The following is a 27,396-nucleotide window of genomic DNA, read 5'->3' as shown; positions in this document are numbered from 1 at the left end:
GAGTAAATTAAATGCATTGACACTGAAGTCACGGGACTACTTGTTCAGGAATAGTTATTCAACTTAGGTTCTCAATAGCTACAAAAGTTCAGATTGTATGTTCAGAGTGCCTCCTGAGACTCAGCCATTTAAAACATATAACACTGTGGGACAACAAATAATCAGACACACAGAAGCAATACCATAAGCTTAAATGTATTGAAAATCCATTCATTGCTGAACAAAATCCTCTATTAATATAGATTGATCACTGGTTGAATTTGACATTGAGAGTCCATCAGTATAATTAAATACTGATTCAAAGAGTGGAGCCTTTTTAAGATGCTAACAAACCACTGCAAAATTTGATTTTAAACACAATCTTGCATAGTTGTCATGTAATTAGGCTTACTCTGTTTGCAATTACTGCAAAAAACAAAACAAAATATATTTCCCCCTCATGATATTCCCAGTGTTTTTTTCTCTCTTTTGGAATTGGTTTCATAAAATTCCAAAATTGAAAGTATCGTGTTGCTTGACATTGAACAAACACATAGTAAGTCCTTACCACAAAAATCTTACAATCAACGTTGAGGTCAACAAGTAGGTGTTTAAATATGAGTGAGTATAGCAACAAATTGGTATAACAAATTGGGAATTGCGGAGTGAGGACAAGAATAACAGTGATAAGAAAATAGAGTTGCAAAGACTAGTGACATACACAATATAATTTATATTTGTATCATAGATGGCACTGTCTAGTGCACAGCCCGCTACATGTGCAACTAAATCCTGATAATGCAAAGATTGTTGCTTTTAAAAACCTTTTTCTGCATTCTAATACATTGGCTCCCAACCTGTGGTCCGCAAAGGGGTCTGTGAAAAGTTTAAAAATAAAGATCAGACCCACTGGGATTGGCCCAATCCTTAATTTTCTTTTTCTTTTCTTTTTTTTTCTTTCCTTTTCTTTCCCTTTTCTATTTTTCCCCTTCCCCAGGGAGAGGGGGTCAATTAAATTTTAATAGATTGAAAAGGGGTCTGGATGCTCAAAAAGGTTGGCATATACTGTTCTAATACAATCTGGATAGTGGTGGAGCATCTGTTACTTTTACAGCCTTTTAAAGACCTCTTTATGGTAGACTACTGGAAAACTTTATTATAACCACAGTCTTGATTAGTAGTCACATAGACGTTTGCAAATATTGCACACACACACAAAAAAGCCAAACAAGTTTTCCTTCTCATATTCCCTCTCCTCTTTTCTCTCTTTGGAATTGATTTAATGAAATAACGCAAGTTAATATATGCTGTCACAAATCTTTTGATCTAATCCCCCCAAAACTAGACATCCATTTTATTTGTGAAGAATGCTTAATAAGCAATGAACAAACACATGCACAAATTAAGCATATTTTAAATAGTCAGCAGACAAATAATTCTAAAATGATTTACGTAAATTGGTAGTGTATGATGGTGGGTTCTGTCACCAGCCAAGGAAGAATTGAGAGCTGTGCCTGTATATCTTTCAGGCCCTTCCTTCAGTGAATTATTATTAATTAAAAATACAAAAACTCAGTAAATAAAGCAGAGCTATTCCCCATAGCAAAATATGCTGCCTGGGCCTGTTCCAGATTTCTTATGCTATGTACCCACCCCCAAAGAGACAAACCCCATTCTTTAAATTCTGCTGAAACACATAACAGCCTGACAGCCCCCTTACCATTTGGTACCTGTCTCAAATAGTTATTTTCTTGATAGTTAGTGTTTGGCTGATCTGCTTTGTTTTGCTTTGCCTTGCAATTTCTGCACCATAAGAACAATTCATTTGCTGCGCTTGAACAGTCATGTAACATAGAATAGTGACCATGGATTTATGTTCTATTCTGGAAACATTATATTATCACTTGGCAATTTGTGACTACAAAAATGTGTCCCCTTTACAGAATGTGTTCCAATATCACTGCCTCCTAAGAAAAACTACAAGTTGGTCCCCTTTGTAGAACACATACTCAGGCAATTCCACCTGATCTGGCTAACAGATTGGTCTACAAAAGTCTGAATTCTTCCAAGGCTCTTGCTTACAAGATAAAAACAAAAATCTCCTGCAAGCTGCTGTTGCCCTTGATAGACCTATAAGATATGACCCTCAAAGAAAACAGCATTAATATAACTAGACATTTGTATTTCCCAGTCAAGATCGGTACTGTGCATTATCCATTCACCATCAATTCTGAAATGAGTATGTCACAAGAAGAATATCCTATGACTTTCAGGCTAGTTCTTGCTTTGCAGATGTTGCCTGGCGTGAACCTTGATTTTCGGCAACCTACGTTTCCTGCATTTTTACAGCAGCTGCATTTTGTTGCGGCAATCTCCAGATGGATAAAACAGAAATAAATCACGATATGTAGCCAGCCTTCAATAGAAACTTTAAAAAGCATGCACAACATAAGAACATCTATTTAAAACTCTGGGAAAATGTATTAACTTACTTGTGCAATATATGTACACTTCCATACTTTTAATAGTTAACTGTACCTGATTGGAGTAGGAATACCTGGATTCATTGTCCAGCTCAGTCTGACGCTTGCTGTGTGATGCTAAACAAGTCATTTAAGCTGTATGCCACAGCTTCCCCAACTGTAAAACAGAGATAATGCTTACCTCACAGAGACGTTGTAAGGCTTAATTAGTTAGTTTGTAAAATGCTTTGAGATTGTTGGATGCAAGACTCTGTAAAAATGCAAAATACTGTTTTATTCAAGTACTTGGCAAACAGATTTCTAACCCATCACAAAGAACAAACATGCACGTCTTCTCAGAGTTCCACCTGGCCCTGTTTACCTTTATTTTCTTTAAATACATTCTGTGCAGCCATTTTCTCTTTTCAGAGATGGCAGTTTGCGCCAGGATTCCCTCTTCCTTATTAAGGAAGGACCTTGTTCTTAAAGATCCTGGCTTGTATTAATCTACTTTGCAGCTGAGCAGGGTTAAACTCAGTTTCTGTCAAAATGTTTTTAGAGATCAGCCAAAGAAAATGGCTTGAGAGTAATGTGAAGCATCTTGCTCCCTCATAAGGGTTGCCAGGTGTCCGGTTTTGAACTGGACAGTCCAGTATTTGAGCTTTCTGTCAGGAAACAAATTGAGAAAATAGAAATGTCTGGTATTTTCTAAATAAGATGTAATTTAGATTGTGATATAATGTCAAGTGTGTCCGGTATTTTTGTTGAAACCATCTGGCAACCCTATCCCTCAAAGGCAAGCGTATTAATGCTACAGAAATTCCAGCTTCCACTGAGCTCCAAACCTGGGACCATCTTGCCAGCATCTTGCCAATTGAATTCATTAGATCAAACTTCTTAGAAATGTAGGTAATCACCAGACTTGTCATATAGGAACTGGCTTATTTACAGGTTATTCCAGGCACAGTGCACGAAGAAGGAGGGAGAGTTTCTGACTGCTGGGAAACTGGACCAAACCAGAATTATTGTAGTGAGCAAATCACAAATAGCTGCCCTTTGCCTTGAACAATGGCATAGCCTGACCTACACTTCTGAGAAAGAACACCCTTTTCTTGTTGGTGTTTCTCAATTCCCCCTCAAATATACTAAAGGACATTTTCTAGACCTTCACGGAAGAAAGGCATAGAGAACTGCTAGCATTCTCTTTGTGCTCAGAAGAGGGAGAAAGAGGCATGCACAGCCCAGATGAGAATGACTGAAAGAATTGATAATGTACTAGAGACAGGCCTATGGAACAGAATACAAAGGCTGAGTTGATTTGTCTTTTAGAGGTTATATGGTTAATAATGATTATTACAGTAAATTATAAAATTATATTTACCTAGCTTCCTTTCCTCAATGGTTTCTTTTGAAACTACTTACAGTGTTTATTTTCTTAAAGTAATGAAATCACTTGAGATTGTTCAGTAAAAGCAATGCAATGTCAGGCTCTAGTACATCTGTTAAATATTTACCCATTGAGGCAGATATTTATATGAGTCAGCAGAGCTTATCAGCATGATGTTGGATAGTTTCTTCTGAAATTATATTCAGGTCTCTGACTTCATAACTACTGAAATATTTAATCACTGGAGAAAGCATCATCTTAAAATAAACTTTCAGTAAAGACTCTCAACAGCTGTAGTATTTCATAGTCTAATTCCCTCATAATTTAAAGATTCTCTGTAAGACACTGATCTAAATCATAGAAGCTGAGAGATGTGAAAAATCTGTTAAGTCATCTTGTTCATCTACAGGTTAATGGAGAAATGTTCCCTTGGTGCTCTGTCCAGGAAAGATTTAAGTGTTTCCAGTGACAGAATTACCACCAACATCCGTCAGAAGCTACTGTGTATTTCAGCAGATCATTGTTTGAACGGCTAGCTCCATTTCTACTGTTTTAAGCAGGCTCTTATTTTCCTAGACAATTGTAGGACCTCTCTACACAAGAAAAGCTATATTGATATAACTCTGTCAGTTTTCAGGTCTTATTTTTACCATTATATTTATACAGATATTAGCCCTAATGTGAATGCAGTTAATCCAATATAAATGTATCTTCTAATAGTGTAGCTTATTTCAGTATCTGAACTAGAATAACTATACTAGTATGAGCACTTTATACTGGTATAACTGCATTCATAGTAAGGAATTGTATTGCCACTTTATCTGTAACTGTTACAGATAAAGTGACAAAATATTCATAAGCCATTGGACACAAATTTAAAATAATTATTCGGGGTCTGGAATATAGATTGTATCAGGGCACTAGAAGAAAAGAAGAATCATTTGAAAACTGTTAGAAATTCTTTTATGTCTGTTGAAACCAAAAGAAAAGTTTGATGTTCTTTGCATTGTTTTGAGCATCTCTAATGGAATCTCACTACTGAGAGGAGCCTTAGATTTGGGTGCAACTCAGGAAAAAGAGGCTGTGGGATGGGTAATAGCACTTAGCACTTCCTTGTTTTAGGAGTAGGAGTGTTCAATTCAGAGAATATATTTATTTAATATCGGGAGTGATAATTGCAAAACCTGGCACGATCATTTTCATCCTCAGAGTAGAATCAGTGCCTACTCTTAACTTGTCAGAATGAGGACCCCATTTCATTCCTCCAATCTAAATACAATTTCAGAATTTTCTGAGGCAAATTATAGTTTGGCTATTGGATCACAGTGTTGATGACTGGCTAATACATTGTAATCCACTTCTGACCCTAACCATCCATTAGTGGCAAAACAGCATTCCCATATTTCTCAACACATCACGTTGGCAAGTAGATGACCTGCAACAAACAAAGCAATCAAGAAGTAGAATAAGTTGGTGACAACGAGCAGCTCCATGTTTGACTAATGACAACCATATAGGACAAAACTCATTATGCTGTAATATACACTAAAGTATTTTTCTTATTCATCTTTGCATCTGCAAAGTCCAGACTACAGGCAGTCCCCGAATTACGCGGATCCGACTAACATTGGATCCGCAGTTACGAATGGGGTTTGCTCCGCGTCTCCCTGGTCTGCTGGAGACCAGCAGACCGGGGAGACGGGGAGCAAAGCCTCTGAGGACGCCGGCAGCAGGACAGCCGCGGCGCGTCTGGGCTGTCTGCTGCCCGCGTGTTCCGTGGCTTTGCTCCCCGTCTCCCTGGTCTGCTGGAGACCAGCAGACCAGGGAGACGGGGAGCAAAGCCTCTGAGGACACCGGCAGCGGGACAGCCGCGGCGCATCTGGGCTGTCCGCTGCCCGCGTGATCTGCAGCTTTGCTCCCCGTCTCCCTGGTCTGCTGGTGTCCAGCAGACCAGGGAGACGCGGAGCAAAGCCACGAAGGACCCAGGCGGCGAGACCACGGTACATCTCGGTCTGCCGCCTGCGTCTCCCTGGTCTGCTGGGGGGGGGGGGGCGCAGCTAGTACGCCCCCCCCAGCAGACGCCTGTGGTAGAGCAGCTGGGGCGCTGCCGGTTGGTCCCGCAGTGCCGCTCTGGGTGCTACTGGACCAACCCGGCAGCACCCCAGCAGCCCTGCCCCAGGCGTCCTGATTCAGCCGCTGCTGGTCAGTTTCAGCAGCGGCTGAATCAGGACGCCTAGGGCAGAGCAGCCGGGGTGCTGTTAGGTTGGTCCAGTAGCGCCTAGGAGCGGCACTACTGGAGCAACCCAGCAGCACCCCAGCTGCTCTGCCCCAGGCGTCCCCAAGTCAGCTGCTGCTGAAACTGACCAGCGCTGACTACAGGAAGCCCGAGGTAGAGTTGCTCTGCCCCGGGCTTCCTGGAATCAGCCGCTGATCAGTTTCAGCAGCAGCTGACTTGGGGACACCTGGGGTTCTTAAGTTGAATCTGTATGTAAGTCGGAACTGGTGTCCAGATTCAGCCTGTTGAAACTGATCAGAGGCTGATTCCAGGAAGCCTGGGGCAGAGCAACTCTGCCTCGGGCTTCCTGTAGTCAGCCACTGGTCAGTTTCAGCAGCGGCTGAATCTGGACGCCAGTTCCGACTTACATACAGATTCAACTTAAGAACAAACCTACAGTCCCTATCTTGTACGTAACCCGGGGACTGCCTGTATAGACTTATTCCATATGGTGAACCGTCTGCTGAATCCAGATTGTTTCAGTAACAGATTTCAGTGCATCTCATAATGATAAATTTTAAATTTAGGCTTCTATCCTTCAAAGGATTTTGCCAGTATAGAACCTTATACCTAGATAATGAGCTTGTCAAGGCATAAGAATCCATGCCAGAGGATACCTTTGGAGGAAAAGGACCTTACTTTGCAGAGAAAATATGTTGGATTCTAACGTTTTTGTGAAAGCAATAGATTAACAGCATGAGACAAAATAATATCTTAACTTTTGAAGTATAGTTTAATTTCATTTTTAGAGATGTACTATACAAAGAGAGATACAAACCATGACTTGTAAGATCTGTGGTTTGTGTCTCTTATGATTGGTAAAAGACAATGGGAAGGATTTAGGTCTGCTGTTGACTAAAAAAATTATACAGGTGTACAATCATCTTTTCAGAAAATGTGTTTATAGCCTAGTTTGCCGAGGAAGTCCTCAGATGAAGTTCTTGGCCTTGATGTTTACAGCCCTTCCTCAAACCTTCCTGTTATGGGAAAGGTTATTGAAAAGATTGTGGCAATGCACCTTTGGGTTCCTTTCACTATCCTGTATTGCTATCATTTTGGTTTCTGGCCTGTGCATAGTACAAGGACAGAATTAGTGTCTTTATTCAGATTATCTCTTTCTGGTAATGGACAAAGTTCAGGTATAGAGCGAGTCAAGAGAAGGGGAGGGTATAGATTTAATTTTAAAACAGTGCAACCAGCTCTAGTCAGATGTTCATGTTGATTTTATTGGATATGCCTTTCATATACTTGACCATGAGGTGTAGATCTCACAATTACAGGATTTGATAGTTAGTGGCAAATGAAATTTCATGAGGATAAGTGTAAAGTAATGCACATCGGGAAAAATAACCCCAACTGTACGTACAGTATGATGGGGGCTAATTTGGCTATGACAAATCAGGAAAGAGATCTTGGAGTTATCGTGGACAGTTCTCTGACAACTTCCACACAGTGTGCAGTGGCGGTCAAAAAGGCAAATAGGATGGTAGGAATTATTAAGAAAGGGATAGAAAATAAGACACAGAATATCTTACTGCCCCTGTATAAAACTATGGTGTGATGTAGTGGGGGGGAACTTGCTGGTTTCTATGGGTCTGTGGTAACCCCACTGGCTGCTGCCAGTACCACAGCCCAGAAGGACAGGGATGGGTCATTATGCAAAGGGATCTCTCAACGGGTCAGACCAGCTAACCCCCATGGAGAGGAATAAAGGAAGGTGGATGCTGCCCTGGCTGGAGGGCAGCACTGGAGGAGAGTGAGTTAGTTTCTGTCTGGGAGCATGGAGGAAGCAGCCTCAGCAAAGGCTGGGGGGTTTAGAAGCTGAAACCCCTGCCCCATATCAAGGGGGGCTGAGACATCCTAGGCCTGCGCTGTAACCTGATGACATCTGTGCTGTGCTGTATACTGGGGGAGCAATAAACCACCTTTATTCTACTGGCTGGTGGAGTCTGTTCGTGCCATTTCGGGGGTGCAGGAGATGGGGGACCCCCAACGCGCCATCACATATGGTATGCCCACATCTTGAATACTGTGTATAGATGTGGTCTCCTCACCTCAATTAAGATATTTTGGCTTTGGAAAGGGTTCCGAAAAGGGCAACTAAAATGATTAGGGGTTTGGAACGGGTCCCATATGAGGAGAGGTTAAAGCGACTGGGACTTTTCAGTTTAGAAAAGAGGAGACTGAGGGGGGATATGATAGAGGTATATAAAATTATGAGTGGTGTGGAGAGGGCAGATAAAGAAAAGTTATTTATTAGTTCCCTAAATAGAAGAACTAGAGGCCACCAAATGAAATTAATGGGTAGCAGGTTTAAAACTAATAAAAGAACGTTCTTCTTCACACAGCGTGTAGTCAACCTGTGGAACTCCTTGCCAGAGAAGGCTGCAAAGGCTAGGACTATAACAGAGTTTAAAGAGAAGCTAGATAATTTCATGAAGTTTAGGTCCATAAAAGGCTATTAGCCAGGGGATAAAATTGGTGTCACTGGCCTCTGTTTGTCAGAGGCTGGAGAAGGATGGCAGGAGACACATCACTTGATCATTGTCTTCGGTCCACCCTCTCTGGGGCACTTGGTGCTGGCCACTGTCAGCAGACAGGCTACAAGGCTAGATGGACCTTTGGTCTGACCTAGTACGGCCGTTCTTATGTTCTTATGTGGCTCTCAAGGGTGTTGAGAAACTACTCTGTTTGAATGGCTATGGACATAAGTGGGTTATTTATGGATGCTTGGGTGTTACATGGAAGGCTGCTTATACTTTGTATTTAAGCTGCTGTGAACCAAGATGCAATGGTGATAAAAATAATACAAATAATTAATAAATAAAATTAAAACTATTTTTGAGAGGATGTCTGGTATACCTGACTCTCTCTAGTATGAGCAGTTTACTCTTCTAATGGGAGTGGTTTGATACTCTTGATTAAAGTTGTCTATTGTCACTAAGGTGTCAGGAGTAGTATATGGTAAAGATATGGTTGTATCGCTAATATTTATTGCATAGTCAAGGAGTAATACAAATCAGTTTGTAGTCTATTCTTAGTATGGTGTGCTTTTTACTTTGGGTACAAGAATAGTTAACATGTCCCAAAGGAGCAACTTCTAAGGAATTGTGATTTTTTTTTCTTTTTCTTTTTAGTGCTCTTGGAGGCTCCTCTGCCCTTCACATCCCAGCCTTTCCAGGTGGAGGCTGTCTCATTGACTATGTGCCACAAGTGTGCCAGTTACTAACTAACAAGGTGAGTTAATATACAGAACTTATTTTTTCCTTCCTTCATGTGTTCTACTGAGCTTTTAGAAGCACTTTTATGAAACCACTATGGAAACAAAGGATTCTACTTGTTTTACCAGATGATTTAATTAAAACAAACTCAGGCAAGTTAAACCTTATACCTGATCTTGTGAGAGACTGAGCACTTTCATGTCCCACTAAAGTCAGTGGAAGTTGTAGGTATGCAGCATTTTTTGAGTTTTAGAGGAGTTTTCTTACTATTATAAGGAACATTAAAACAAAAATGTCACTGCAACATACTGTTGTTCTGTTGCTAGATAAATAGCAGTGTATAGCCAATTAATGTATATTTCAGTGAAAAGATATCTAACTATCCCTCGATTATTGTAGATTGTGAGCACTTGACAAAAGGTCCTATTACAGTGATATTATCTTAGCTAATTTATTGAATCACTCCTTTACATGTTTTCTGATGAATGTTGATATAGTAAGGTAATACCCTCTCACAATTAGAAAGTTGTATTCTGTTTGGCGTAGAGCTTCAGCCAAAGAGGGTTATTTATTTGGTACAGTACTTTGAAAAATTTCTCAGATTATTTAAATGTAGTTATTAACTTAGAATAATAACTTAGGAACAGATATTTAGCAGCCTGTTGCTGTAGAATCGCTATTTGTCTCTTTTTATTTCATTTTTTGTTTTTCTTGTTTAAATGAAGAAATTAAATGATGCATTTTAGAAAAGGATCCTTCAAATGTATTTTCATAAGTATACTTAAATTTATCTTTAGAGAAGTTTTGTTGTGGTTTTTCTGTTAAAACTGCTTTCTGTTTTCAAAATCTCCCAATACACAGAACTGTTTTCATCCTTTTTGAAAACAGGTTACTTAAGCAAACTTTTCATCTGTTTTCCTTTTCCCAAAATAACATTTCAGATTTCATACCAAGCTTTCAAACTAAGCACTTTTTTTATAAACTGAAATAAGTCCTATTTTATAAATAGCATTATTTTATTTGAGAGGGTATAACATAGCTCTGATAGTATCAAGGTTATTTCAAATAACTGAACATAAGCATTTGACAGCCTAGAAAATCTAATGTTACCATAGCCAGCATAAATAAAGTATATATTTTCCCTACTCTTCTTTCACTCAGCATTAAGGGACTCTAAACAGTTAGTTTCCCATTATGAAAAGCAATGTAGAATTTGTATATGTGATTATGAATGAACATAAAAATGGTCATTCTGGTTCAGATCAAAGGTCGATGTAGCTCAGTATCCTGTCTTCCAACAGTGGTCAATGCCAGGTCCCCCAGTGGAACTATCCTATACATATAACAAGCTGTGAACTCGAAGCTCTTTCAGCCTACTATCTTTTGTGTTGTTTTCATCATGAGTCAAACCTTGCTTATCGTGCAAGTTACATGATTGGTCCAGTAGAGCTGAATTGGTAAGGCAAGGACTATTCAATGGGCTCAGATCTTCCAACCTATGCACAATGGCCTGGATCCATGCTGGGTTGGAATATTTTCAAGGGAACTCAGGATACCTCAGAATTTGGTGTTGGTTTCTGAGACAGTTTGAAGCCAATAAAATGGTTTACTGTAAAGAAGTACTCTGTTGCTAGAGATGCTGTTTTTCAGATGGCCACACAATTATAGCCCTAAGCTATTTCTTAACAGGATGTTACTCTAGCATCCTGGCCAAATGCTAGTTCAGCCAAAAACATTTTGCCTATCTAAGGTTCTTTCTAGTGTTTCAACTGGATATGATATTCTTCATTTTTTATTGCACAGGGTTAAGTAGTGCTATTGGGGTACTGTTTCACCTACAGCTGAATGAAGAGAGCCCTCTGCACAGTTTATTTGAAAGACATTTTATGATCCTTTAGAATGAAACATGTTATATAAAAGTGATCCTTTAGAATGAAACGTTATATAAAAGTTGGATGCAACACTATTCTGTAAATAGATTTCTCCAATAAAACTAGAAAAATATGAGAAGTTGGGAACCTTTTTTTTCTGTAAAATGTCTTCACAGCCTTGGGATGGTATGGAGTGCTTTTTGTTTGTTTGTTTGTTTGTCTTTTGTTTTGCAGGTACAATATATTATTCAAGGATATCATAAGAGAAGGGAGTATATTGCAGCTTTTCTGAGTCACTTTGGAACGTAAGTCTTCTTTTAATGCATCTTCTCATGTAACATTAGCAAAAACAAATGTATTTCATCTTTCTGATTCATAGTTAGATGTCTTGATTGTTAGTTGAGGCAATGACGTTTTACCTCTCGTTATATTGTTCTGCTGAAGCATTCTATATAATCGGGGTGGCCCGTGAGCCTAGGCCAACCAGGCAGTTGCCTAGGGCGCCGCTGGCCTGGGTGCCCGATGATGTCACGGCCATTGACGGCTGTGCAGGCGGGGGCGCTGATCGTGCCTTCCGCCTAGGGCGCCAGCTGCCGCAGCTGGCCTCAGGCCACTCCTGTATATAATCCTATGATAGCAGCTCCAATCAACAGGATCAAATGAAGATAAAGGCAAAATTTGCTGTAGAGGAGAATGTGCTCATTACAGGGCCCTTGACTGTATAGTTAACTTCCACTGGATGAGTCCGCATCTAGCCAACTTCAGAGTAAGATACTCATAGGGCTTCTCATAATAATGGTGCTAGCAAGCACGCCAGCATTATTCCTCCTGAAAACCAATCACCACATTGATTCAACTCGGGAAGTAACCTAAAATGAGGAGAAGATAGTAGTTTTCATTGCTTTGTAAAGACACTGAAGTTTCCTTATTTCTGTATAGAGTGAGTACAGAGATATTACTGTAATATGCACATCACAAAATCAGTGAATGGATGGGTGGCAATAGACTGTAAGGAGTAGAACCTAAGATGGTGTCAAGTGGTACAATGACACATAAGGAGTGAGGCAGTCTAGAATGGATCCAAATCATATAAATCGTTATAGCTCTATCTCAACGGCTTAAATTACACCATCATGCAAATAAGAAGTTAGTATAGACCTTGGAGATTTGTTCTAACTAAAAACATTATTTCTTTTCTGAGAATTATTCAGTCCAATCTGTGCAATATAAAACCTTCAATCTGTACAATGGATTTATAACACAAGTCTTAGAACAAAAAAAGTCCATCTCCAAATGATCAAGTAAACTGAGCTAGCATCCTACTGTGGTTTAAATATGACTGTAAATTCTATAGATCTGATCCAGATAAGATAAAGTTGTTTACCTCTCAGTTGAGAATATTATAAAAAGCACATGATACATGACAAATTAGTATACTGAAATATTGTAGTTTACATGCTATTGTGCTATCATAAACTTAAAGAGACAACCCACTCCTAATGGTTTGGGGATGTAATCCATTGGCAGAAGGGGGAGCAGAGGGGACTGCATAAGCAACTTAAACCAAAATTTAGTTTTTTGTATATTATTTAGGATAATGTAATAAATCTTGACATGACATATATAAACACTATATTAAGAAAATAACAGGAAAAACAGCAACAACAAACAGCATTGCAGTAATTTGACATGCCTGAGTATTTAACAATAAAAGATCATGAAGAATTAAAGATGAAAGTATTAATTCAGCTGTCATATGGATTTTTTTCTCAATGTAAGTAAAAAATATGTCCATGTGAAAGAAAGCTTTTATTTAAATTTAAAATATCATTTGCGAATTTTGAATGTTTGTATACTTTAGGTGTATAAATTGTCAGATTTAGACTCCACCAAAATTATTGGAAATGAATATTTTGACATTGGTCCCTAGATTTTCAGTAAGGTCTCCACTTTTTACATATAACTTTAATGTCATAGCATATTAATGATCTCCACCTGAGTAACATACATGCCATTTTTGGTAGATTATTTTTGGCAGTAATTATTGAATTTTCATTGCTGTTAGCAGAGCTCACTGTGTTTACACTGATGATAGCCATTCTTCAGGTAGAAGCTCCATTACTGTGATGTAAGTAAGGCCACATCTCCACTTGCCAGAGGTTCAATGCTCTGATGATTGATCTTCCAGGATTAGATTTAGCAGGTCTAGTAAAGACCTGTTGAATTGAATGCTGAGGGTGCCCCCAGCCAGCACCAGTACTCCTTGCTATTGCGAGGAGTAAGGGAGGTTGACAGAAGTGTTTCTCCCTTTGACATCCTGCTATGGGCCACCCTAGAAAATTGGCGCAATGTATGTCAACTCCAGCTACGCATTTCATGTAGCTGGAGTTGCGTACCTTGCATCGATTTTCATTGCCTGTGTAGACCTTGCCTAAGAAAACTGCTCTATTTGAGAGGAGTCCCATGCAACCTGCATTTGGATAGAACATAATCAGGTAAAATGTTGGACATTTTCTTTTGCTTTAACCCAGTATTTATTTGCTTATAATTTAGTATTGTAAGGAATATTGTGTAAACATGTGTTCTTGTTTTATATTTCTGTTTTTATAGTGGTGTGGTGGAATATGATGCAGAGGGCTTCACAAAGCTCACACTGTTACTGATGTGGAAAGATTTTTGCTTCCTTGTTCACAGTGAGTAGTTCTTTGCCTTTTTTCTTTTACAGGAAACAACAGCTTTGGCTATTTTTATTCAATGGCTATGTATTTTTTATGTGGCCATCGCATTGTTGAAAACACAAAATTCTGACTGCGATTTGAGAATGAGGGATGATTTATGCAAATAGATCTGATTTTCTGATTTATAAAATTGCCAGATATATTCTGGGAAGGTGCTCCAGTAACTTGCCCCAAGGTTCTGGCAGCTGCAAATATTGGCAACCAGGCCATTAGTGTGCATAAACTAGGGATAACCAAATTAAGTCATCACTTACCATGAATCAAGAAATTTGTGGAACTTTCTAGATCAGAATAAAGTACACAGCCATAATGTTTCTTGTACATAGATTTTCTAAGGTAGATTAATAGAAGTTGTTGCTTTTTTCATTTCACACTCTAGAAAAATCTAAAGCTAATCACCTTGGTTGTCCTTATTACAGAGAGGGGACAGCCACAAGCAAATTTTTAGGGCTATGTAGGCCATAGATAACCTTCAGTTATGTTTTTGGCATCCTTGATGCATACATTTTGAACTAAATTAGTAAATCAAAATAGAATTAGAACATGTAATGAGTTTGAAGAGCCTTGATCTTGGTCTGTATGAGGAAGAGATTTCTCATAGCAGGTACATCTTTAATCTAGAAGACAAAAATATAACCAGTTCCTATGGGACTGAGAACTAAAGCTTAGATAAAGTCAGACTAGAAATAAAGTGCATGTTTTTCACAGTTATGGTAATTAACCATTGGAACAACTTGCCTACGGATGTGGTGGACTATTCTTTTTGGTTGCTGATTTTTGTCATGATAGTAGAAAACCTAGTATTAGCCCTAATAAAAAATCAAAGAAGATAGGTTTCACATAAATCAAAATTCAAACTTCTCCTTAATGGTAGAGCAGTTTTTAATTGTTAAGTCAAATTCAGAGCTCTCTACTTAATGACTTTAGAGCCCTTGAGAGGTATGATTATAACTGAACAGCTTGTCACTATGAATTAGCTCCGTGGTCTTGCAAATTGTGCAGTAACTTATCTGTGCAAGTCATTGTATCACTTGCTTGTTGAATAAGCCACTGCATAATTTAAATAAGTTACATGTACTAAAGGATATTGCACAGAAAGCACCGAAACCTGCATTTCATTTCCTGAATGAAGTAATGTAGACTTTCATCTCTTAACCACTGAAATGACTGAATATATTATGGTTGAATATTTAGCAGCCTGTTAAATAAAATGTCTAGCACAGATAGATTTAAATTGAAAAATGTTGTACTTCATGTATTTACTATATGGAAGAATTCTTCAAAGAATAAATAAAGTATAAGTCAGAAAAATGAGGAACTGTGCAAGGAACAAGATTCTTTATTAACATAGGTACTCTTGGTTTAGGCCAAAATGGCTTTGTTGCCTACATTTAGGCTACCCTATACACTCTAGCTGAGGTGATTTGCAACTCATGTAGACATATCCATGCTGACTGTCATCTAGCTAGCTCACTAAAAATAGCAGTGAGGTTTTGGTGGCACATTGTTCAGTGTGAGTTGCAAGTGGGTACATAGCATAAGTAGCCTTGAATTAAGTGAAAAAATAAAGGACAAACAGCAAAAGGTAAATTGAATTATAAAATAATAATACATGAATAAAGAATATCATACTTTAAATGCACTATTATCGTATCTTATTACAAAATATAGTTTCTCTGTTGACTCAACTCCAGGTTTTTGTCCCTTCTGGAAACCCCATCTACACATCAAAACAGTTTCATATGATGAAAAGTACAGTATTATTCAGTACTCGTGGAATAAAGAGTAAAGTAAGGGATGTGTTTACAGCTTGTGTTACAATATAGGAGACGTATCTAATTTCAGGCTTTAGCAACATTGAGTCCATCAAAGTATGGTCACAGGAACTGTTGTTTTAGTGGCTTAGTTCTAAGAGTTAATTGAGTGTTTTCAGATACGTAATATAACAGAAGACGTGAACATTCAGAGAAAGTTCATGTTTCTTCACTGGGGAGAGGAAGTCATTAACCACTGTTAATATTAGTGGTGGTGAAGTTGAAGAGTAACTTCACCTTCATTTGTGTTTGTGCAATCATAGGCTTCTATTGCCTTTGCTAATATTTTATACCACTGATGTTTTTTCTTTAGCTTTGTGAATAAGATGATTCATTTTCAGAGACTTAAGGGGTCTTTCTTTCTTTGACTATGTCCATATGCTTCATAATGCAGATTTAATAGGTGTATGTCCAAGATTGCATAAACCTCTAGAAGTGAACACAAAATAAGAATGTGTTGAGTAGTTTATGAACAAGTTTTTTGGAAACTTGATATTTACTGTAATTGTGTGTTTAGCATCTCAGCACAAATGAGATTGGTAGAAGAATGAAGGATTGGAAATAGTAATAAAAGTATTAGTGATGAATTAGTGGTTGTTTTGCTTCTTGTTCTTACAGTGGGGGACTTGGAAGGATATATGTTTAAGTGGAAAGGTCTTGCTTCTCTGCTACATATATATGCTCTTATACCAACAAGCATGGCAGCTTCCTCCAAGTATGTTGGCAGCTTTCAGCAAATGTATCTTCTGGGGGCACTCACAGACCTTTTTGAAACTAATGGGCCCATCTCACTCTGGCAAAACGGAAAAAGCAATTAAGCTCCTTTACATAGTAAAGTAGCTGAAGCACTAGAAGCTGTCACCTAAAGCACTGGCAAAATGAAAGGCATGAGCAAAGAATGAACTTGGTAAGAATGACAGGGTTTTACTGATTGAAAAACCAGAGGTGGGGATATTAATTTGATTTTAGCTGTGTGTATTAGAAGAAGAAAGCCAAAAAAAAGTAAGGGCAAAGCAAGAGAAACACAGGTAGCATGACCATAAGAGAGAGGGATTGCTTTGGGCAGAGTTCTGTCTGAAAGGGAGGCTAACAGTCATCGAGGAAATTGCCTGCTCTGTTTGTTCCTACTTGCACTCACAGAAATAGGTATTTGTGTCCATGTTTTGTAAATAAACAGGATTGCACAAAATAAATATCTGAGTTTACCATCAATTTCTCTTGATATTGGAAACATCCTGCAAGGTCTTAAATATTGGCCAATCATTCAAGCCAAAAAAAGGAAAGCTGTAATACTGTTTTGTATCTGGTCATGTTTTGGTCTAGCTGGCTTTCTTAAGAAAATTCTGTTATTTTAGCTTGAAAAATTCTGTTATTTTAACCAAGTACACAGTAATATAGGAAGCAAAGTAGAGGAGGAGGATGTGATGCACTTTGGTTAAGAGAAGGGGAAAGTAGGCCACAAAAACAATTTTTCAAAAGTAAGAAATTCAGTACAGAGATACAAGTCAAGAAGTCTTCTAAAGTTGTCATAGAAAGTCTTTCTGCTATTGGTGATAGCTAGTCAGGAAAAGCTGGAGCTTTTCAAAGGCCACACTTGGAAAGCTGAGGCAAACAGTGGTTCCAAGTGGCCACTAGTATTAGTTCTTGGGAGTGATTTCTTGACAGTGGAATAGGTAAAGAAAGGACAAGCTGAGAAACCCATATCCCTTCTCTGGCTCACTGCCATTTGTTCCCAGGAATGTTTATTCCTTGGCATCTGATCCTGAGCACCTGCCACTCTTCTTGAGTGATATTCACCCTTGTGTACAGAACCTCTGCACCAAGCTTATGCACTAAGTCCCACATTGGTCCTCAAAATAAGGTTTGTTGAATTTGTCTTCTACCTAGGCCTTGAGCATAGGTCTGAATGTCATCCATTGAGTTCATTGGGAATTGCAAGTACTCCCCACGTCTGAAGATCAGGCACTATGGTGGGAAGTTGTTATGGTGATGGTACTAGTAGCAGAAGCAGGCTTTTGTTTTTGTTTTGTTTTATTTTCTAAAACGTCACTTTCCATTAAGGATGTTAATGTATAGTCATTTAAATGATTGACCAATAAGCCTGGGCTTATTGGTTAATCCAAATGACTACACACACACTTCCCCTGCTGCCTCTGTATCAGAAGCAGCAAGAGGGGGAGGCAGGTGCTGGTTCCCATGGAGCTGCCTCTCACAGAGGCAGCAGCGCAGGGGGCAGGCGGGAGCCAGTGCTTGGGGGAAGCCAGCTTAAAAGCCAGCTCTCCCACTAGTACCAGATCCCACAGAGCCACCTGTCCCTTCACCCCCCCCACAATGCTGCCTCTGATAGGGGATCAGGTGGGAGCTAGTACATGTGGGAACCTGGCTTTTAAGCCAGCTCTCTGCAGCTATTGGCTCATGTGGAGCCATCTGCCCCCCTGCACTGTTGCCTCTTTATCAGAGGCAGCAGTGCAGGGTGGGCAGGCGGGAGCCAGTCTGCACAATTTTAAACCAGCTCCCTTCACCGACCAGCTCTGCCTGCCACCCCATGCTGCTGCCTCTGATACAGGCTTCCTGGGAGTGGGGGAGTATTTTAGTAACTGTGTTACAAATAAAGTGTTTGTGGCTACATAGTTACTAAAATAAACATTATCTAACATCCCTAGTTTCTATTGATAGAGTCTTTAGTTTCAAGGAAACGTATGTATGGTTTGTATTTTTTTAAGTTTTTCATGTTTTTATAATATTGCTCTGGATACTTTAAAGCTCATGATTTAGTATTGCTTCATCTTTTTTTAAATGGAAACTACAAGCTCTTTAACAAATGGATAGAAAAGTCATTAACTTTCACAGTAGCTTCTTTTATTCTGAAAAGTGACAATAAAGGAATGTCATCTGTTCATTAGTCTGTCTAGGCCACTATTACCAGAATGTCCAGATATCTTGCAAACATTAATGGATGTATTCTCTAAAATAAGGAAGATGTATTATCCCTACTTTACAAATGAGGAACTAGGAGACAGAGATTAAGTGGTTTCCCCAAGGATACATAGGAAATATGTGACAGAATTGATAATTAAATAGTGATTTTTGGAATCCCAGTTCAGTTCTTAAACTTCAAGACTAGTGTAGTGTTCCCTCTAAGCTGAGCAGCAGCACAGCTTCATGGGTCATTTAATCAGCCCCGCACAGTCAGTGAGCTTCATGCACAGAGCCCTGAGCCTCTGACTGGGCGGGGCTGATTAATCACCCGTGAGGCTGTGCTGCCCAGCAGCTTAAGGGGAACACTGCAATGCTGCGTCTAGATTGACATGATTTTCCGGAAATGCTTTTAATGGAAAAGTTTTCCATTAAAAGCATTTTCGGAACAGAGCGTCTAGATTGGCACAGATGCTTTTCCGCAAAAGCGTCCGTGCCAATCTAGATGCGCTTTTCCGCAAAAAAGCCCCGATTGCCATTTTTGCGATCAGGGCTTTTTTGAGGAAAACAAATCTGAGTTGTCTATACCGGCCCTTTTGCGCAAAAGCTGTGCGCAAAAGGGACTTTTGTCTGAACGGGAACAGAATAGTATTTCCGCAAGAAGCACTGATTTCTTACAGTAGGAAGCCAGTGCTTTTGCAGAAATTCAAGCGTCCAGTGTAGACAGCTGGCAAGTTTTTCCGGAAAAGCGGCTGATTTTCCAGAAAAACTGGCCAGTCTAGACACAGCCCAAGAGTCTCCAGCCCTTTTTACTGTGTGTATTTAGAGTTATATCTATTTACTTTCTAAGACAGTACACTTTTAGCACTTTACCATGCTTCACAAAGTCAATATACTTCTGGGATCAGCGACAGAATTGTGAAGTAAATTTCTACCCCAGAGCCAGATTCTCTCCTCAGTTACACATGTGCCACAACAAAAGGAAATGAGATGGCACAGATGTAATTCAAAATGTAATCTGCAGTCAGTAGTGTGTGTGGAAGTAACTGGAGTGGAATTTGAAGACAATTGACTTGTGCAGGAACAATTTACAATATAATTTCATGGAATGAAACTGGAAGAGGGTGAGTTTGTATAGGTGTTATCGAGAGCAAAGTGTGGATTTTAGGAACTTTATTTTTGGTGGTAAAAAATGAGCAGAAAACAACTCATTTTGATTTTCAGATTCCAGGCTGAGTTTGAAACACTGGCAGAAAAAAAAGATTGTATACTGAGTAAAATTAATAAGGAACCATTGAGAGAAACCGATTTTTACACAGAAACTTATCAGAGGAGAAACACACTTTAAATGTCTTCATATTATACTGAAATACTATTTAGAACTTCTTAACAAATTGCAAAGGCTGTCTCTCTCCTCTGACAGCACTAGTGAAGTAAGAAGGATAAATGTCTCTTTTCTCCAGCAGTGGAATACTGTAGTTCCAAATGTGTATTAAGTTTGAGCACAGATTTTTCTACACTGACACTTTTTTCCACTACTGTACTTTCAGTGCAGACTTCAATTGGCTCAAACAGGCAAGATTCAGCTCTATACTGCACCCTTGTCTCATCACTGCTAGGAGTTGCTATAGAAACTGGTGCACCAGAAACAATAGAAGAAGTGGGAAGTGGAAAAAGAAGAAGAAGAAGGGAGCCTTGGGAATTTAAAAAAGAGAGAGAGAGAGAGAGAGAGATCATTAATACATGGGATGTACATGACAGACAGCAAAAGCTCCAGTCCCACTGGAGAGAATTAGTCATAAGAGTTAAAGACAGAAAGACCCTATTAGGCTTTCCATTCCATTTCCCTGGGGTCAGTGCAGGATAGTTCCCCATGGTATATTTTCTCATGGTTTGTCCAGTCTAGCTTAAAAGTCCCAAGCAATAAAGTTTAATGGGGATGCAAGATAATGTCACACGAAAGACAGAAATGATTATAAAGCATTTGCTAGGTTAGTTTTATAATGTCCTATCATATGCTTTTCTTTTATTACTAGAGACTGTTTGAACAGACTCTTAATTTGTGCTGTGAACTATTTCTCATATAAGACTAAACAAAGAACCTCTGCTTGAAGCATATATTTTAAATTTATAGTTTTCACAAGGTAGAGGACATGGTCTATTTAAAAAGTCATCCCAAATTTCACTGTGATTATTTTGTATTATAAAAATGGGTTAGTAAAAAACAAAGTTCAGCAGATCTACCACTAATAAATAAGGGATGCATGGCACTGAGGGGAACTGCCAGCTGTTCAAAATGGCTGGTGGTTCCCTCTGAGTGCTGTGTGCCCGTGGCAGGGCCGGGAAGTTGGAGGGGAAACTTCTCTAGGTGCTGAGCACTCCTGGCAAGGCGGGGGCAGGAGGCAAAGATTTGTGGGCTCCACCGCCCTCAGGCCAGTCGGCGTCTGGAGGCAGGGGAGCAAGCAAAGTCTCCTACTGCCACCGGGGGTGGGCCACACCTACAGGGAACAGCCCCCATCTGCCCAAGGCGTCTCCCCTTCAGGGGCGGCTCATAACCACTTCCAAAATTCATGAAGTGTCCCCCCTTCAAAAATTATTGCCCACCCCTGCCTTAACTCAAAACTCATCAGAGAAGACAGAGGGGACATGATAGCAGTTTTTAAGTATCTAAAAGGGTGTTATAAGGAGAAGGGAGAAAAATTGTTCTCCTTGGCCTCTGAGGATAGGATAAGAAGCAATGGGCTTAAATTGCAGCAAGGGAGGTTTAGGCTGCACACTAGGAAAAACTTCCTAACTGTCAAGGTGGTTAAACACTGGAATAAATTGCCTAGGGGGGTTGTAGAATCTCCATCTTTAAGAGCAGGTTAGATAGATTCCTCTCAGGGATGATCTAATGGTATTTGGTCCTGCCATGAGGGCAGGGGACTGGACTCAGTGACCTCTTGAGATCCCTTCCAGTTCTAGTGTTCTATGATTCTAAGGTAAAAACTATTCAGTGAGACTGAGTTTGTGTCTTTCTTCAAAAGTTTCTTTGATGTATACAACCCCTGCTGGTTTATATAACCCAGAGAGCTAGCTTTAGCATTTACTTTATTCAGCAGCAATGCAAGAAAACTACAGGCCTGTACCCTGTAAGAAATTGGGTTTAGCAGTTAGGGTAAGGCTTGAGGCCTATGAACTTTGGAACAAAGAGCCCAAAGGACACCCATAAGTGTTGGGGAATTGGAAATGGACTGTGGAAAAGGGCATGTTGTTCATAATGACATCAGCAAACCAAATGCATATGTGTTCACACCAGCTTCTGGATAGAACATCCACAAGTATCTGATCACAGGATGACCATGGCAACAAATTGATGTATATCACAATAAGCTCTGAGAATTAATATGCTAATCTATAGAAGGACACCCCAACATTAGTAAGATGAGGAAATATAAATAAGGAAGAGAGGAGAAACGCCTGCTGACTATGTATTAGATGTAGTTGCATCAGCATAACATATAAAAATTGTATCTCAGCCTGTGGGCAGTGGGAGAGAAAGATGTAGCTCTTCAGGTGCTAGGATGATGGCCACTTATGATAATGAGGAAGGTGATTGTGATGAGGAAGACCATGGCTCACATTTCAAGTTGTTCTGCAACAAATGGTGTGAGTATGTGGATGTTCAGATGTACATTCTGTATTATCTCTATCCATCTTACTAAGTTAGAGTGTTTGTGACTTTGCTAAATGTATAAATAAAATACTGTAAATATAGACAGGTTCCTATAATGTGAGCATTGCACCTGTGGACATTGGAGTTCCTCACTGTACAGTAATTTTAATAATACTGGGTCTGATCTTGAGACAAGAACCTGTTAAACTTCAAAAATGTAATTGGGAATTCCTAAATAATCAATATAGTTAATATATAGTAATTAGATCAGGCTAACTTTGACAAGGACTGAGTAGTGTTTTGGCATTGTGGCCTTATCTAACCTGATACTTTCTGTAAAGTTTTGTATCATTGTACTATTACTGGCGATGGTAACAACGGGGACTCAAGTGTATTTTTACACGTCATCTATTTCTATTAGGGAGGCCAAATATCAAATGTAAAAAATTGGGATAGGATGGGCATAGTAGGCACCTATATAAGACAAAGCCTGGAATATTGAGAATGTGTTTATAAAACTGGGACATCCAATCATCTTAATCTCTGTTCAGATCAAATCTAGATGACACAGTAATAAAAATTCCAATGGTCACCAATGCCTGGTCTGCACTATAGCTCCCATTGTTACTGCCACTGATAGGAATTTTCAGAAAAATACCCATATAGGCATGGTGGTGGAAAATGCTGTTCAGTCATTCTCAAACCAGACAAAGTTATTCACTTCTAATGAACACTTTTTTGTAGGTGATATACAAATTCTAGGCTCAGTGTAATCCACAAGACAAACAAGTTCAAACTCCATAATGTGCAGAAACAGTTGATTCCAACATAAGTCATTGTTTCCATTATTCAAAAAGACACATGGGCGACAGAAAAACAGTCTAATAAAAAATAACCACTTCTGTATTTTAGACTTTGAAGTTTGCCTATAGCTTCTTTGAAAAAGGCTATCATAAGAGACGTTGGGGGAGGAACAGGATGGCTCAGCAGCTTAACACTGGAATGTATGGCCTTGCTTTTCTCGGTCACCAGTTCAGCTCCAGTTGAGACATATAGTGACTAAAAGCTATTCCTGTTCAATATGAAAAGAGTTGGAGATCTTTGTCCATTTTGAAAGAGGCTTGTTCCCATCACAGTACATATCACCAAGTTATCATTACTTAATGCATTTATGGCAGTTTCCACAGAGAGGCCAAGAACTATCTGAGCATATAGCACTAACCTTCTGCCCCAGAGGTACCTGACTGGATTGAAACTGACTGAGATAAAGATCCATCAACATTTCTCTCCTTCCCAATCCTATTAGACTAACCACTCTAGCAAGTTCACCTTTTGAGCCCTTCAGTAGACTTCTGGCTTCCTTCCTAATCCTGACTACTTGATTTACCTACCAACTGAGGCAGGAAAATCTCACACGGTTGTAAGGGTTCATCATTCCACAGATCTTGTTTCAGGACTACATCCTCAATGAGTAGTAGTCTTTCTTCTATCTCATTATTAATTTAATGCTCCAGCATGAGGGTAGGAAGTGTGAATTTCAGATACAATGTAAATCCTGGATATTGCCAACATATAATTATTAAAAACACACCATTTAAAATGACAAACTTCTGATTTTTTTAGCCTTTTATTGTTATTATTACACCTAAGATTAATGTATAACTCAAAGATTTACAAGAACACACAGGGTACGTCTAGACTACATGCCTCTGGCAACAGAGGCACGTAGATTAGGCTACCGGACATAGTAAAATGAAGCGGCGATTTAAATAATCGCCGCTTCATTTACATTTACATGGCTGCCGCGCTGAGCCGACAAACCTGGGAGGCATACCTGGGTGGTCGACAAATACCTTTGATGTCGGCAGGGGAGCGTCCAGACTATCGCGCTGAGCCGACAAACAGCTGATCAGCTGTTTGTTGGCTCAGCGCGGCAGCCATGTAAATTTAAATGAAGCGGTGATTATTTAAATCGCCGCTTCATTTTACTATGTCCGGTAACCTAATCTACGTGCCTCTGTCGTCAGAGGCATGTAGTCTAGACGTACCCACACATTTTTCTCTTGGTTTTTTTTTCAGTTGTACTTTGTACATTTGACAGCACTTTGTGTATAATCAATTTCATTCTTTCTGTTGGAAAGGCAATCAGTTCCCCATGTTATCTGTGTGCATCTTTCACATAGCAACAAGAGAAATAAAATAATTTTTCAAAATAATAAAATGTGATTAAAAAATATAAAATTGACAGGGGCCTCAGGGACACATAGCGCACCATGAACTGCTTTTAATTCACTTTTTAAATCAACTGGTTGCAGCTTTCCAGTCAACAGTGTTCCTTTGATGATCCTATGGACCTTCTGCAGCAGTCCAAATATACATTTACCAAATTGTAATGCAAGTGACCCTACAGACCTAATTTCCTGCAGTAATTTCAGTTGACCGTTATCCTTCATTCTTTCTTCTTCTCCCATAAAAATATTACCACCATAGTGCCTCTGACAGAGGATGGCTGCTGCATTTCCAACCAATTGATAAATTCACCCCTTCATCCTGCACTTTAAACCAGTTTAACATAAGCTGTAGGTTTTCAGCATCAGAAAATCAAGGGAGGTTTGGTAGGATACAGTAGCCAAGCCAATTATAAGCTTTGTTCCATTGAGGGCTCTGGACCCAGCCACTGCAGGCCCAAACACACTGGTGACTAGGCCAGGTCATGCTTATCAGTAACTGCATTAAATCAGCCTAAACAATGAGAAGTCTTTTGACACCTTATAGACTAACTGATTTATTGGAGCATAAGCTTTTGTGGGCAAAGACGCATCTGACGAAGTGGGTCTTTGCCCTCGAAAGCTTATGTTCCAATAAATCTGTTAGTCTATAAGGTGCCACAGGACTTCTCGTTGTTTATGCAGATTCAGACTCACACAGCTACCCCTCTGATACTTGCACTAAATCAGCGTATCTCTTATGAAGCTTTCACCACTGGTGCTCCCATAAGGAGTTTGTGAAAGCTGCTTGCTTTAGTAAAACCCCAGTTGGAGGATACATCACCTACCTTCTCCCAGCGAGGAATGTCTCCCCTAGTGTAACTCCTAATTTACACAGAGGGTACAATTGTCATGTCCCTGCACTCATGGTCTGAATTGGGTCCATAGTCTGTAGGGACCACCACGGCACTGCAGCAGCTGACAGCGCAGCCTATCGGCATCATCCTTTTGTCCTTCGTCTCTTTTGCGAGGAAAGGTATTATATATAACTCATGGTCTTATTTGAAAATGTTACATATTTTATCCTTCAAATGTTATTCATACAAGGAACTGTACATATATAATATATCAGAATAGAAGCAGGAGTAAATATTAAACAGTTATCACTACAAAGGTCTAGCCAGTGCCCAGATAGCTTGCCAGGTAATGTCTCTTATACACCTCAAATAAAGTGTGTGTGTTATACCTATAAAAAAAAAATTAAAACTCTTCATCAGTCATTAACCTCCTGTGGGCGGTAGACTGTCTACCTAATCCCCAGTGCTTCTGTGTGTTACTGTTCTCTCTACCAGAACAAAAGTGCATTTGTATTTCTGGGCTCCAACCACAAAAGGAGGTTTCATTCACTCATTATGTACTGTATGAATCTCAGTATGGAGGTGGAACAATCCTTTCAATGAAATGTAATAGAATGAAGTCATTCCAAAACATAAATGAATCCCTAGCATTTTGCTTCAGCTACCCCAGACTAACACGGCTACATTTCTATCACTAGCACTTTTTAGTGAGCCTCCCAAAAGGTTTATGTGGTATGTCTGTTGGCATTACTAGCTCCACTTTACAGCTTTGGAAACCTATAACTCTACAAACACTGCTTTTGTATGTAGGAATAGTTAAACTGCAGCAAGTTGGCATATGAATCAACCACACACTAGCTTGCCACAGACTAAGTAATAGGTGTTAACAGCTCATTAATGCACTTTTAGCTCATCCTTTTTCAAATAGGACTAAATAAAAATGCTTTAACAAACTTATCATGTATCAGTAGGATCCACATGGACCACTTACCGGGCTAGTATGGGGTAGATTTGCACTTCTGCTTGCAGTGCTCTATCTGTTCATGTAGACAAGACTTAAAATTACGACAGACAGCAGCAAGTGGAGCAGGAGCCAGCAAACAGAGCTGTAAACAGAGGAGTTTGAGTGGGAGTTCTCTTGGAGGAGAAGTTTGTATTTGGTTTTGTATTTGTATTGTTTGTATGTGTAGAGGCTTGTAGGGTCAGTGTGCTGGGAGAGAAGCTGAGCCCTGATTAGGGGGCGGGCTTCACTGATTAAGGGTCCTATAAAGGTAGCCTCCTCCCTCCCCTTGCTGCCTCTGAATCTTAGGCAGGAAGCGGGGGAGTAGGAGCCGGTGCAGGGTGGGAGAGGCAAGGGAGGTAGAGGAGCAGTGCTCTGGGACCCGGTGCAAGCTAGGATTGCTCAGTCCCAATTTACACCAGGTCTGGGACCTACCCTGTATGCCTGGCTCCTACTACATTTAATCTGAAGAGCCACAGCAGGGGTAGCTCCTGGAGGTAGCAGGGGAGATAGCAGGACCTGGGACAGAGCACCTCCCCTTATCAACTAATCATGTAGTCAATACAAATTGTATCGACTACACGATTAGTCAGTTACCTGCTTCTTAACATCCTTAGTTTATTTTCATGTTTCACAATCCAAGGTTTGTTTCTAATTTTTCTTATTGTGCAGATGAAATATATAAATACTCAGGATCAGTCTTTATTTTTAAATCTAAATTTAAGCCCTAGGGAGTAGGCAGCTATTTAAAGAGGTACATAGAGGGATAACAGTGGGTTGTGAGATGAAATAAGGTGAAAATAAAGACTGGATATAAGGAAATTGATACAGATTAGGCAGGAATGCACAGAGGTTTTTGGAGGCATGGGACAAAATCTGAAACTGAGGCCTCCCCACTCCTCCAAAACAGGTTACCACTGAAGGGAAGTCCAGGAGGCAGGGGGTTGGTTTGAAGAGTGAGCCACTCCACACTTGTGCTCAGCAGTGGCTCAGTTCCTGACCAGTGGGGCTAGG

At 39.6% G+C, this 27,396-nt stretch overlaps 1 protein-coding gene across 3 annotated transcripts in view; it reads left to right on the top strand.

Moving 5' to 3' along the window:
- BABAM2 (BRISC and BRCA1 A complex member 2) overlaps positions 1-27,396 on the top strand; it is a 308,015-nt gene that overhangs the window by 228,357 nt on the left and 52,262 nt on the right. For all 3 annotated transcript variants that reach the window (XM_075925373.1, XM_025181003.2, XM_006115618.4), the window contains exons 8-10: positions 9,241-9,340; positions 11,430-11,500; positions 13,806-13,888. In XM_075925373.1, the coding sequence (XP_075781488.1) occupies positions 9,241-9,340; positions 11,430-11,500; positions 13,806-13,888 (254 nt within the window). The remainder of the gene's footprint in view (positions 1-9,240; positions 9,341-11,429; positions 11,501-13,805; positions 13,889-27,396) is intronic.

Source organism: Pelodiscus sinensis, chromosome 3 (assembly GCF_049634645.1).
Source record: "Pelodiscus sinensis isolate JC-2024 chromosome 3, ASM4963464v1, whole genome shotgun sequence".
NCBI classification, from domain to species: Eukaryota; Metazoa; Chordata; order Testudines; family Trionychidae; genus Pelodiscus; species Pelodiscus sinensis.
The sequence above is the reverse complement of the archived record's forward strand: the minus strand, read 5'-3'. Positions and strand labels throughout refer to the sequence as shown.